Here is a 15720-nt window from a genome sequence, read left to right on the forward strand (position 1 = left end):
AACATAGATGGCTCTTGGGGCTACTGCTGAGAGAAATTAACCACCACACCCAACTGCTATTGTATGCATGTAAATTAAATGTAGTCCCCCACCCTCAATTTACTGAAAACACATCACATTTTTTTAAAATTCTGTTTAGTCATCCAATTATAGGAAAGGGATGAGAATAAAATTATACTGATCATAAAAATCATTTCACTGCATAAAAATAGGATCACATTTAAAGTAATGCAAAGTGCACTAAAAATATTAAATATAATAAAATTTATTTTTGTATGCATAATACTAAACAAGATCTGACAATTTTTTAATCTGACAGTTAATTGTATTGTTACATTCTAAATAAGGTTAAAAGCACATGACAAGATGGTGATGATTCTAAAAGTAAAATTTCTTTATAATAATCTTGAAGATTAGAAATTATATACAGCCAACCTCTTTTCATATAAACATATATACAAAAATAAAACAGGTTATTTTTCACAAGAGCACTTCTTGGAATCAAATGTTACCAGACAGGGCAACCAAATCTTCGAATTATTTTCTCCTCATCAGCTAAGTCCTTTTGCACTTTTTTTCGCATGTAGAAAATTGGACAGTCTCGACTGAAAAAATTTAAAAATCACTTCACTTATGTCAGAAAAAATCCTTCAAATATCATCAAAATGCTATTAAAGGAAAATATTTAGCAAAAAAACCTATACATTTATGCCACTTAGCATTTAATTCTATGCATCTGCTAATGAGAAATAACCTCAATGACTAATAAAAATAGAGTGCATGTACAATGGTGCATCATCAGTGTACACTGAACTTTCAAAGAAAGTGCATCACCTAGGAATTTCACATTTTTAACCCTTTTTTGTGATGGTATGTTACATTAATGACTAGCATCACAAAAAGAAATATAAACAAAAGATATTTATTAATAGAGGGGAACAGGTATCCTGTGTGTTATCAGACACTCAGCCTAAAACACTGATGGTTCCAATATCTCTCTATTACAGAAGATTTAAGAGAAGTCCGGTTGGCCTGCCTCCCTAAAATCCACTTGTGCACACCTTCTCGATGGTAAGCCCTATTACGTCACTTAGGTGGCAATGAACGTGTAGAGTGGTTCTCTTCAAGATGCCTGGTCAGCGTGAAGAGGAAAAGACCAAACCCTCCAGCATATGAGAGCACAACAATACAAATGGCCCTCAGTCCCCAGCAGCTTTCACTCTCCAACTTACGGCAGCGAGAGGATCAGAGTGGAAGCAGAGGGTGCTAAGAATCTCTGGGTACAACCAGGCTGCCATGCACGAAAACTGAACTTGGCCTGTTATAACGTACGATCACTCATCGGTGAAGACAGGATATTAGAGCTGGAAAAGGAATTAGAAAATGTGAATTGGAATATCATCGGTTTGGCTGAAACAAGAAGAAGAAATAATCACTTATAAGTTTATCAAGTGGAAATCTGCTGTACACCAATGGAAACAGTGAAAGGAGTGAAGGTGGAGTTGGGTTTCTGGTCCATAAAGATTTTAAAAACAACATTTTGGAATTCAAAAGTACATCACCAAGGGTGTCAAGGCTAATACTAAAGATTTCGAAGAGGTACAAGCTAAAGATTATAATGATTTATGCACCAACATCGAGCCATGATGATGAAGAGGTTGAAGAAATGTACACCGAAATTGAGAGTCTTCTAGATGAGTAGAAAACCCACTACACTATTATTATGGGGGACTTCAATGCTAAGGTTGGAAAAAGGCAAAACAGCGCAGAAAGAGGAACTATAGGAAATTTTGGAATTGGTGAAAGAAATAAAAGAGGTGAAAGACTTGTGGAATTTGCAGAATCTCAAGGACTGTCAGTAATGAACACTTTTTTCAAAAAAGGGTGAACAGAAAGTGGACATGGAAGAGTCCAAATGGATTAACAACTAATGAAATCGACTTCATCCTCACTAACAGAAGATATATTGTGAATGATGTTACCGTCCTGAATAAGGTAAATGTTGGAAGTGATCACAGAATGGTAAGATGTACACTTGATATAGATGTAAGAAAGGAAAGGAAAAAACTAACTCGAGTAAATAATACAAAGGTCTTTGAGATAACAGAGGAGGAGAAAAAGCAGTATGTACTGGAACTTAAGAACAAGTTTGAGCTTCTGCAGACTGCTCAGGACCAAGATATCGACGAGGAATATTACAACTTTCTGAAAGTGATAAAACCCAAGAAACCTATAGGGAAACAGAAATCCAAACAAGAAAAAATTAGTCAAGAAACACTTGTCATGATGAACCGAAGACGACAAATGAAGAGCAAGAAAAACACTGACAGGGAGAAAATTGAGTATACTGAGTTATGCAAAGCCATTAGAAAGAGACTCAGAGAGGACATAAGAATATTTAACACAAGAAAAGTAGAACAAGCATTAAGGGAAAACAAAGGATTTAAATCAGCAGCCATGAGCAGTAATACAGAAAGACAAATGATACTGAAACTGAAGAATAGCAATGGTGTACTTATAAACAGCAGAGAAGGCATAATTCAAATAGCAGAAGACTACTATAGAGAATTATACAAGGAGCGAGGGAATGATACCAGCAGTGGGGAAGATGAATTGCAAAGTAGCAACACATACGACATACCCGATATTCTTCCTGATGAGGTAGAACATGCATTGAAGAAAATGAAGAATCGGAAAACCCCGGAGGAAGATGAAGTTACTGTAGAGTTGTTAAAATTGGGAGGAAGAGACATAACACAAAAACTGGCAAGGCTCTTCACAAAGTGCATTAGAAAAGGTGTGACACCTAAGCAGTGGAATAATGCAATCATAGTTTTGCTGCATAAGAAAGGAGATAAATCAGAAATTGGAAATTATAGACCAATTAGCTTGTTATCCCACATCTACAAGTTGTTCACAAGGGTCATTACTAACAGATTAGAAAGAATACTTGATGAGAATCAACCGAAAGAGCAAGCAGGCTTTAGAACAGGATTCTCAACTATGGATCACCTTCACGTAATATCACAGCTAATGGAGAAAGCAAATGAATATAACACCATTATGCCTGGCATTTGTGGATTATGAAAAGGCATTTGACTCCATACAGCATAAGGAAATGTTTCGGGCACTGGAAAGACAAGGGATAGATACCCCACATATTATGATTTTGAAGAAAATATATGAGAGTGCTACCTCCTTTATTAGACTAGACAAAGACAGTAGCAAATTTAAAATCGAGAAAGGAGTGCGACAAGGAGACACAATATCTCCGAAGCTGTTTAATGCTGTCCTTGAGGAAGCTTTCAGAAGATTAGACTGGTCGCAGAAAGGAGTCAATGTGAACGGAGAGTACCTAAACCATTTACGATTTCCAGATGACATTGTGGTTATAAGCCACGACCCCAAAGAATAGAGGAAAATCTTAATCAGTTATGCACAGTTAGTAAGGATTTTGGACTAAAGATGAATATGGCTAAAACAAAAGTAATGATGAACAAGTATGCCACGGAAAGGGAAATAATGATTGAAGGAGCAGTAATTGAAAAGGTGGAGTCATATACTTATCTGGGACAAGTTATTAGCTGTAATAATGATAAATGGCTGGAAGTCAAGAGAAGAATAAATTTTGGATGGATAGCATTCAGGAAATATAGTCACATACTGAAGAGCAATATCCCAGTTTGTCTGAAATGTAAAATAATGAATCAATGTATACTCCACACCATGACTTATGGAAGTGAAACTTGGGCACTCACCAAAAGACTGGAAGAGAAGCTGAGAACTACACAGCGAAGAATGGAACGAATTATATTGGGAATCAGACTGTTAGATAAGAAGAGAAACACATGGATTAGGCAGCAAACTCAAGTAAAGGATATTCTTATCAAAACTAAAGAACTAAAATGGTCTTGGGCAGGGCACATAGCTCGAAGACATGATGACAGATGGACTAAGAAAATAACAGAATGGTACCCAAGAGGAGCTAGAAGAAAACCTGGAAGACAAAGGCGGAGATGGATAGATGAAATTCATGAGTTTGTGGGTAGTAAGTGGATGGCCAGTGCTCAAAACAGAAGGAACTGGAAAGTTGCTGGAGAGGCCTTCATCCTGCAGTGGATTGAAAATGGCTGATGATGATGATGAATATGACTATGTACACAGACAGTACATAGTGAAATGCAAGCATAAGGCATCGAAATGAAAATAAGAAAAAATTTAATATTAAATGTAATATTTATTAGAAATTTCAAAGAAATCTTTCAAGCCAGCGTCTTTGCTAGCTAAAAAACTTATCCCGCCAGTGCTGTCACCAGTTTCGCTAAAGTGTTGATAAAGCAGTTTTGCCTTTTCACGAATGATGAGTGAATTCAACGGAATTTTATTTTGAGTTCGGTCTTCTAACCACAGACAAAGCTTTTTTCCATTTTTGTTAATTTAACATCATGAGTTACAGAACAAATTTTTGAAGCAATTAGTGCGTTTTCAGGGACACTACAGCGAATGTTTTCTTATTATTTTTTTATTGATCGTTGACTAATTGATTTTATAATATTTTGCCACTGAGGAGATACTTTCACCATTAGAAATTTTATCTAATAACTCAATTTTATTTGCTAATGTCATCACCGTCTTTGATCTTTTCACATTTCCCTTGTTATTCATAGCCATTTTTTTGTATGGGTTAGAAAGAACTTGCCCATAATAAAGTGAACAAGTTCTTTTTCTTCCATTAACACACTCGAAAAAGTGTTTTACACTGCAAAATGGTAGATTTATCACTTTTGTAAACATAACAATTTATAAATTTATTCAATTTATAAGCATATAAATTAAAAGCAAACGACAAAACCTTCCATGTCAAGCACATAATACATACTGAACAAGGATTAGCGAGAAACATCCACGCTCGCGATTTTGTCACCCCCCTGACCAGCTTAGTTTGCAGTTTTTTCTTCTTTTTATCTGCATACATCTCTTTATAACATCGAATATCATTTTGCAGTGCCTGCCTTACTTTCATACCTCGTTTGATGTTTGGATCTAGAAGAACACTCGGCGCCATTCGTTTCTTCTTTCCAATCATATTTGCGTATAAAGTTGTAACGTTTTTAAAAAAATAATCTTTAATAAAAATACACAGCGAAAAATATTTGTACAGCTTACGCACAGTCAATGACCTCACCACTTGGAATCTAGAGTGTTTCCTAATGTATGAATGCTAGTAGAGTCCTATATAATGGGAGTTGTGACAACAGTCAGCGTGGCCTTGAATCCATTACACATTGTCGACGTGCTGGCATTATAATACATACATATCAAATGTATTGGTGTGTAATGCCGTTAATTTTTTTTTCAGTTTGTAAACCACGCTATAACAAAACCCGCACTGTTCGAAACCGCACTATGCGAGGTATTCCTGTATATATATATACACACACACACACACATTTTCTTTCTTTCTTTCTTTTTTTTTTTTTTTTTAATTTTTAATTTGATAGCCATTGGACTCTTCATCCAGAGGCAAACTATCTCAGATTTCTACAGGCAGTTGTGATATTAGTTTAGAGCAAAATCAAGTTTGCAGGAACTCTTTATTCAGTCAAGAGAAGTAAAAGAGGTAGACAACATTCAAAAGAATTGCCTTTAGTAAAAGAATTCTTACCTGGTACAGAGAACATCTTCATGTAAACTACCTTGACATCTCTGACATTGAGTCCACAGCCGTGCAAACTTTTCCTCCAATACATTTAAATAATTCATCTGAAAAATATATCGATTATAATCAATATAATAAAATACATAAAATTAAAATGTGTGCCATATATCCAACATGCATGTGCCCTAATAGGACCTGCACTCCATTTTTAAAAAGACAAATTCAATTATGTTCATCATTATTCTTTAGTTACAAAATCTACAATACTTAACCCATAAATACATTACCCATTCTGAACATGATTAATTTTTCCAAACACCCACCAGTTTGGAGTAATTGAAATTTAACTGCACTTTATTTTCAAAACCAAGGAAAATTTATCTAAGAACCTGTACTTCGATATGAATAAAAACACATACATATGAGGTGCACTTCATCCTGCAGAGAGACAAGATCGGGTTTTTTTTTCTCTTTCTCTCTTGTTGAATGTTTCATAGTCCTTTCTGTATCAATTTATCAGTGATTGGATTGCTGCTTTCATAACTGTGTCAACTCACACATACAGGGTGTCCACTAAAGTCCTTGTGCATGTTAAAACTGCAATAACTTAGTTTCTATATGAATGAGATAAAAATAACCTTTAAAATGCACTGGAAAGATAATTTATTCCAGTTTTTATACGCAAAAATAATTATACAATTTAATATTTTTATCAGATAATTTACCCTACAAGAGATGGCTTCAACAAAAGAGAAAACGAACTATGTCGTCTGGCTAACAGAGATTGGTAGACAACACAAAGTGATTATTAATAGAGTCCTCTAGGGTTCTGTGCTGGGCCCACTGTTGTTTTCTATATTTATTAACAATATTGATAAAGGTATATCAGGCTTAATGTCTCAGTTTGAAGAGTAATTAGTGATAGTAATCAAGGTATACTACTGTAACAAGATCTAGAAAATTAGCCAAGATGGACCGAGAAATGGCAGTTGAAGTTTAACAGTGACAAATGCAAGGTACTGCATATGTTAGAATTAGCATTAGCATCAGTAAAGGCATATGATGATGCAAGAAAGCAAGGTTATACAGCATGAGCCAAAAAAAAAAAAAAAAAAAAAACCACCCTTCCTGTTTCACCCATCCATTTGCTCCAAATGTTTGTCTAGTTCTGGCTTGCATTTATTTAAGCTGTCCACTTCTACAATAACAGATGGAAGCTTGTTCCAGAAATCAACCACCCACTGGCTAAAGGCAAATTTCCACACATCTATTCTACAACTGTCTTTCATCAATTTGAATTTATGTCCCCTCAGGCAATTAATTTGGGCAAGAGGAAAAATTCCATCAGCATTGAGCTTGCTCAAACCATTCAAGGCCTTAAACACCTCAATCAGATCACCTTGCAGGTGCCTAGTCTCCAGACACTGAAATTTGCAAAACTTATGCCTTTCTTCGTAAGAGCAACCCTTTGTTCCATTCACAAACCTTGTTACCCTTGTCTGTACTTGTTCCAGCAGCTCTACATCCTTCCTAAAATGAGGCCTCCAGACCTGTATACAGCTCAAAGTGTGGCCACACCACTGCCTTATACAAGGGGATAATCATCCTTATCCCTGCTAGAAAAATTCCTGTATATCATTGACGAGACACAATGAGCTACTCTTGCAAACCATCTGCAACGGTCAGAAAACTTTATATTTGACTGCATAATTATCCCCAGGTCCTTTTCATTCTCTACCACACTGAGTGTAGTACCATGCAGTTGATACATTAATCTGGGGTTACTGCTACCCATATGCAGTACTTTACACTTTTCAATGTTAAACTTCAGTTGCCATTTCTCAGCCCATCTGCTTAACTTTTCTAGATACTGTTGCAGTAGTGTACTGTCATTATTGTCATTAACAACCCTGCCAACCTCCATATCATCTGCAAATTTAGACATTAAGCCTGATATACCTTCATCAATATCATTAATAAAAACCAAAAACAACAATGGACCCAAAACTGAACCCTGAGGGACTCCACTAATAACATTAATCTACAAAGAGCTGTGTCCATTGATTACCACTCTGTCTTCTCCCACTCAACTGTCCCTTTATCCATAGCAGCAATTTTCCCCCAATGCCACACTGCTCCAACTTGTGCAGCAGTCTTCCATGTGCAACAGTATCAAAGGCTTTTCTAAGATCCAAATATATGATATCATAATTATTTTTTGCATCCAGTTCCTTTGTGACCACATCATAATATCCAATCAAATTAGTCAGACAAGACTTCTCCTTAACAAACCCATGTTGTGTTAGAACTAGAACTGAAGTTTTGTCTAGATGTGCAGTGCTTCTTTGACCAGCGACTCCATTAATTTCCTTGGAAAAGAAGTTAAACTAACAGGTCTGTAATTACTTGTGTCACCCTTTGATCCTCCTTTGTGAATTGGGGTCACATTTGCACATCTCGAGTCCTCTGAGTCCAAGGAAGCTCTCATAATTATGGCTAAGAGTTTGCTTACTTCCTTTACTGCCTCCTTTAATATAACTGAATAGATCCCATCCACTCCACATGCCTTTCTTATGTTTATCTTTTAACAGTTTCTGCTCCACTTTGCTCTCAGTTATCACAAAATAATTTAGCTCACCGCCACCCCAGGTGCCTTTCTTATGTTTATGTTCAACAATTTCTCCTCCACTTTGCTCTCAGTTATTACAATCATCTAGCTCACTGCCAGAGTTTAATACACCTGTGGCATTCCCCTCCCTGAATAACTCCTCATGTGTGAATGTAGATGCAAAATACTCATTCAATTTGCTAGCTACCTGAGTAGGATCATCAACAGTTGAACTATCGATATCAAGTGGGCCAATCTGATTCATCCACTGTGTAGCAGTAATCTCAGATTAATGTGCCAATTGTAGTAGTAGTAGTAGTGGCATGTGATGCAAGAAATCAAGTGTATGAGCTTATGCAGCATCAGCCAAAAAAAAAAAAAAAAAAAAAATCACACCATTCCCTCCAAATGCCTGTCCAGTTCCTCCTTAAATTTTTTCAACCTATCAACTTCCATAACGACAGATGGAAGTTTGTTCCAGCAATTAACCACCTGCTGGCTAAAGGCAAATTTTCGCACATCTGTTATACATCTGTCCTTTCTTAATTTGAATTTATGCCCCCTTAGGTTCGTAATCTGAACAAGTGGAAGGATCCCATCAGAATTCAGCGTGCTCAACCCATTCAAGGCCTCACTGTAGTGGAAACTGAAAAAGATATGGGAAGGGGGATCTGTTTTTTTTTTTTTTTTTGAGTGCACAATTACCTGGTGGTAATTGTGCATTCAAAAGGAAACAAAAGGGTAGTCTCAACAAGAAAGGCTTGTGTTCTGCAAATTGCAGCATATAGAGACTAGGCGAAGTGATCTAATTGAGCTATTTAAGGCTTTGTATCGATTAAGCAAGCTTAATGGCATTCTTTTTTAATGCTGATACATTACAAATAATTTCTGTCAAGTTAAATATATTATGAATAAATAATGACTCTTACCTCATTCTGATAAATTTCAGGCTCTTTAATTTTACAGTGTGGACAAACAGCATCAACTAATAACAGAAAGAAGAAAACAAAAATATATTTTTTATCTCCACAATTAACATTTAATTTTATGTGAAATATGTATTATAACAGAATGTCCAGCTCAATATCTTCTTCAACAGGAGGAGATGCATGTGCTGTCCCCATGGAAATGCAGCACTACTGCTATGTTGTGTGTTGTTATTGCTTATAGAGCACATTATCATCAACATCCATATTGTGTTGTGTGTCTGTGTAGTGCATGTTCATGGGCTGGACAGCATGTCATGCAAAGTTAAAAAGCAGAAATTCTTCTGCTGACGAGAAATTGTTAGTCCTCTTCAAGTGAGGCTGTAATTAGCCAATCTGAAGGGGGGGGGGGAAGAGAGAGAGAGAGAGAGAGAGAGAGAGAGAGAGAGAGAGAGAGAGAGAGAGAGAGAGAGAGTAGCCAACACCCTCCCCCACAACTCATTATGGATTTTTCAGCCCACACAATGTGAAAAAAATTGCCCAGTGAACAGACACACTTCTACAGACATATATTCATATTAACATATGTTGCTTATATCCCACATCATGTGGATATAAGCAACATATGTTAATATGAATGTATTAAAAAAAAAAAAAAAACGTGTGTACCCTGTATGCATGAAAGATGTTCTATGTGTAAACATCTTTGATGAAAATCAGAACCATTTTAAAATTGAATAGCTAGAACTGAAATCATGAATGATGTAACATTTTACACCCACTACTTACTCTACCAAATCAACATTTGGAAGAGGTTAGACCAATAGTCTAATTACCCATTTGATTGTAGCCATTTGTTGAATAGTATGATTGCAACAATACAAGTACAGTAAACCCCCGCTATTCGCAGGGGTTACGTTCCTGAGAAACGACGCGAATACTGAAAACGCAAATACTGAGTGATGGCTCCCATAGTAATAAAGGGGTTCCATTCCAAAGTATGAAATATATAAGAAAAATTAGTCTAAAATTTTGTCTATGTATGTATTATAGGTGCATTCATAATATGACTATGTACATAGACAGTACATAGTGAAATACAATCATATGGTTTAATGTTAAATGTAATATTTATTAGAAATTTCAAACAAATCTTTCAAACCAGTGTCTTTGCTAGCTAAAAAACCCGCCAGTGCTATCCCCAGTTTCGCTAAAGTGTTGATAAAGGAGTTTTGCCTTTTAATGAATAACGAGTGAACTTAACGGAATTTTATTTTGAGTTCGGTCTTCTATCCACAGATTTAAAGCTTTTCCATTTTTCTAATTTAACATCATGAGTTACAGAGCAAATTTTTGAAGCAATTTGCGCATTTTCACGGACACTATGGCGGATTTTTTCTTCCGATTTCTTCATTGATCGTACCGTTGACTCATTGATTTTATAATGTTTTGCCACTGAGGAGACACTTTCACCATTAGAAATTTTGGTTAATATTTAGTTGATGGTGCACCCTTCAAAATGGCGGCAAGGAGAAGAGGGGAAAAGCAGGGATTAACGGATTTTAACTCCGCCCACTCACTGCATTCTCCCTCTTCTCCTCGGCCAGCCGATGTAAAGTGACACGCGGATGGCACAGCCACAAGTACGGTGGCCCACATTTTTTTAGATTTCATTTTATGTTAAATCAGTGACCGTGAATACGCAAAACCGCGAATAGCGGGGGTTTACTGTATTTGTATTGTTACAATCCACATTTTTATTACATTCCACTGTTAGGTGCCTAGATGTTTTCACATCAATAATTTTCTGAGCAGTGAAAGGGACTGAATGCCACACTATAACCTTTGTGTTCAACGACTACTATATTAGTCTTCCATATCAGTACTACTATATTAGTTATATTAGTATATTAAGACAGACAGAGGCAAAGTAAAATATGCCTCACTACAAGATGTGGCAAAATCTAGAGCAGTGGTTTTCAACTGGGGTGCCACAACAACATTCCAGGGGCGCCACGTAATTTGGGTTTAAGTTACTTAAACTTATTATTTTTTAAAATTTATATGTTTATTTCATTATAAAACGGTGTACAGTATGATAGGGGTGCCACAAAATAAAATAAATTACTTAGGGATGCTGTTACTACAAAAAGATTGAAAACCACTGATCTAGTTGATCAGTGGTTTTCAATGATTATGCCGACACTGATACCTCCTTCAGAGTGAACGATGTAAACTCCTATGACTATTACTTGGATGTGCTTAGAGCTGGCATAAATCGGCACAAGGTATTTCTCAAACATCAACTGAGTGAGAAGTGGCACAATCCATTCAGCCCATTCGTCTGTAACATTTTAAAATCAGACAGTGACATCCAATTCATTACAGAGGAATACTCTTGCACTGCGTATCACTGAGTACGTGAATAAGACGAACCAAGGGATCAGCAATTTGCAGCGACAGATCATTACGATCACAAAAGAGCACCCAGAGTTTGACATTGTCGAAATCACGAGAAAACTATCCACCAACATGCTCAACAGCATCGAGATCATGAGTCAAGAAGCCGCCTGGTACTTGCTACATCAGCCTATGTCATAGCAAGTAATAGTCACTATTTGGCCCATTGGCGATATATGTATAGTGGCCAAGCTTTTTACCCAACAGCCAAGTGATACAACAGTTGTCTATATTTCTACTAACAGTGATATATACAGGATATAATTGACTTCATTCATTTCGCTTTGCTCCAGTACTCAATTCAAGGTACAGCACTGTTAAAGAAAGGTCTACATAAAATATCCATGATCATGGGTGCCGATTTCAACTTAACTTTGGATTGGAAGAAACTAAATCATTAATTACATTCCTGCAAAAAATATTCGATCTCACTCACTCACTCACTCACTCACTCACTCACTCACTCACTCACTCACTCACTCACTCACTCACTCACTCACTCACTCACTCACTCACTCACTCACTCACTCACTCACTCACTCACTCACTCACTCACTCACTCACTCACTCACTCACTCACTCACTCACTCACTCACTCACTCACTCACTCACTCACTCACTCACTCACTCACTCACTCACTCACTCACTCACTCACTCACTCACTCACTCACTCACTCACTCACTCACTCACTCACTCACTCACTCACTCACTCACTCACTCACTCACTCACTCACTCACTCACTCACTCACTCACTCACTCACTCACTCACTCACTCACTCACTCACTCACTCACTCACTCACTCACTCACTCACTCACTCACTCACTCACTCACTCACTCACTCACTCACTCACTCACTCACTCACTCACTCACTCACTCACTCACTCACTCACTCACTCACTCACTCACTCACTCACTCACTCACTCACTCACTCACTCACTCACTCACTCACTCACTCACTCACTCACTCACTCACTCACTCACTCACTCACTCACTCACTCACTCACTCACTCACTCACTCACTCACTCACTCACTCACTCACTCACTCACTCACTCACTCACTCACTCACTCACTCACTCACTCACTCACTCACTCACTCACTCACTCACTCACTCACTCACTCACTCACTCACTCACTCACTCACTCACTCACTCACTCACTCACTCACTCACTCACTCACTCACTCACTCACTCACTCACTCACTCACTCACTCACTCACTCACCAGTAAAAAGATCTTGTCCTCTTCCATGACCTCTTTGCATGGCTTGAACATGTAGGCAGGTTTTATGATCCTTCCTCTCTTCTTAATCTCATGGTTTCCTTCCTCTAACCCTTTCTAAAAGAATTTTTTATCTCAATTCTCCTTTAATGGTCTGGACCCTAAAATAACCATTAATAGCCAGCCCCTCTCTAATTCCACTGGGCATGATAACATCTCCAAATCTTTTATTAAACTTTCCAGCACTTACATTTTAGAATTATTAGGCTCTCTATTTAACAGATGTCTTATTGAGAAAATTTTCCCTCCATCCCAGCACAAGTATTCTACCTTTTCCATTCCTAAAGTTTAGAATCCTAAACTATTAAAAGATTGGAGGCTTACTGCCTAATCCTCATCACTGCTTAAATTGCTTTAAGGAGACATTCTACCTTTTCTAACTTCACGAATCACATTCTTATAGCTTCGTGGGAAAAAGGAGGAAAGAACTCCTCTTTCTCCCATGTTCACTATGGAAAGAGGGGTGCCTTTACCATCACTATCTGTTTGAAATTACTTTTCTTGCATCTGATACTATTAATCACAAGGGTCAACTTGACCTGGTTTACCTTGATTTATTCTCTGTATTTGATGCTATCCACCCATCAGTGCTTCTGTACCTATTGGAGAAATTTTATGGTGTACAAGAGAATTTGATCTTTTTCATTCAAGAGCCCCTCCTCTACTGAAACCTTCTATTACAGTTTAATGATTCCTTGCTAATAAAGAAGTGTTTGCTGGAATTGTACAGGGTGGTATTCTTTCTGTCCTTCTCTTTTCCACCTTAATCCCATCTCTTCTGCATACACAAATGCTTATGCTGATGATATTAAAATTTGGGATATCTCAACTTAAATTCAGGAAGGCACAGCAAAACAACACACTTATTAATAATGCTATTTCTGTGGTTACCAATTATTTTAGCCTGTTTGGCCTTCATACTAATCCTGATAAGTGAGCATACATCTTTCTCCAATACAAAACCTCTCTTACTGGTTCTCAGCCAGTTAAATCAGTTCTGTTATAAAGATCTCAGCAAGGTCTTAAAGCTCTATCTCTCCGTAAGATGCAGCTATTGAAACAGCTGCTTCTTGTCTTCAACCGAGTTACCATCCTTAACTATATAAAACACTATTTTCTTTCTTCTGTCTTACATGCTGCTGCTGAAATATGGTCAGCTGCTATGCCCTCCCACATTAAGAATCTTCTTTTGGTGGAATATTAGCTACTAACATTGGCAAACCTAAAAACTAACCATGAACAGGACTAAATTTGAGAGAAAACTTAAATTGGTTTAAGTTTTCTAGAAGTTGCTTCACATTAAATCTCTACAGGCAGTTTTGAAACTCTTCTCAATGGCAGGCCCCTTGTATTTGGGATAAGGCTGCTTGGCACAATCCCCTAACCAGGAGTACTAGACAGAAGCCATCATTAATACCTCTCTCGAACTGAATCTATTCTCTTGATAGGTTCTTTCTAAATCCATTACTAAAACTTATTCAGCAGCTCAGTATTGATATATTCTTATTCTCTGTAGACCACCAATACCACAAGGAAACTGGTGACACCATCCTTTCTTCTATCCTGTGTGTTTATTATTATTTCTATCCAAAGTAATAATAATAAAAAAACATAAGTTTTTTTATTATTATTACTTTGTATCATTAGGATCCGATGTAACCCTTCTGGCCTTGGCTGTACTATGTTGTCTCCAGTCGATTATGTATTTGCTTGGCACAACAAATAAATGGATATTTATTTATTTATTAATATGGCTGGGTTACATTCTGATTCAAACTATGGGACTTCATGCACACTTTGCATTTTGGCTTTAGTAGTTTTGCCATTTGATATGTAATTTTAACCTGGAACAGAATGTCCATGCTGTTATTTACAAAAAGTTACTGACTGAATATATCGCAAATATGTAGATGGTTTTTGTCTCAGAGGAAAATGTTTAGTTTTGCAAGAGTCCTGCATGCAATTAATGTTCAACTGATGTATTTTTTTTAATTTCAATTAAACTGAGGTGAGACAGGAGAAACTGAACATCTACAATAATTACCCTTGGATCACTACTGTTTATAAAAATTTAATCATCTAATTAAAGAATATACTGCAGAAGAGAATACAATAACTGAATGGTCCACAGTTTGGAAAGGTTGCAGTAGCTGGTTCTTCTGCGAGGTATAGGACTTGCTTCTGCTTATAAAAGTAATGGTTTGCAACAAACTGCACTTTTTTTGTCCTTCTCTGGGGATGTAACCACACTTGCACTATACCCAAAACTAGTATATCAAGGTTGCACTATATATAAATGTAGAATATTTACAAAGTGTGTTCACTGTGAAAGTACACTATGCATAACTTATTCAGAATACTAAATATCACCACAAAAATATATATCTTAGTGTAATATACTGCTTACAGGAAATTTCTAATGATATTCAAAATGATTTATTACTTCAAAAACTCACCTACCTTCATTATCAAGTAATGCACGGCACCCAATACAAGTGTTTTTCTTTTTTGTGAAAGCTGAAAGGGCACCAATTTTTGATGTTACAACTGTTTTGGTCCGAGTATGATCACCACCTATATTAAAATATATAAATGATGCTTAATTACTTAAACCACAAAAAGCATATATCTGAAATTCAATTAAATTTCAAGATCCTCATTTGATAAAATTATATGAAAATGAATCTTTCTCCTATCAATTTGGTACATGGAAGAACTACTATTCTCAAGATGTCACCCAGCTAGTTCACACCAGTTTAGAGGAGCTACTAATTAAAA

General features: G+C 36.7%; 1 protein-coding gene across 1 annotated transcript in view; it reads right to left on the reverse strand.

The window, feature by feature from the left end:
- Positions 1-493: 493 nt before the first annotated feature.
- PolD1 (DNA polymerase delta 1, catalytic subunit) overlaps positions 494-15720 on the reverse strand; it is a 154424-nt gene continuing 139197 nt past the window's right edge. The window contains exons 16-19 of the mRNA XM_090386737.1: positions 15403-15516; positions 9197-9252; positions 5666-5763; positions 494-605 (exon numbers count right to left, since the gene is read on the reverse strand). Coding sequence (XP_090242863.1) covers positions 509-605; positions 5666-5763; positions 9197-9252; positions 15403-15516 — 365 coding nt within the window. The 3' untranslated portion in view covers positions 494-508. The remainder of the gene's footprint in view (positions 606-5665; positions 5764-9196; positions 9253-15402; positions 15517-15720) is intronic.

This window comes from Mastigoproctus giganteus, chromosome 12 (genome assembly GCF_048544385.1).
Source record: "Mastigoproctus giganteus isolate SK-2022 chromosome 12, ASM4854438v1, whole genome shotgun sequence".
NCBI classification, from domain to species: domain Eukaryota; kingdom Metazoa; phylum Arthropoda; class Arachnida; order Uropygi; family Thelyphonidae; genus Mastigoproctus; species Mastigoproctus giganteus.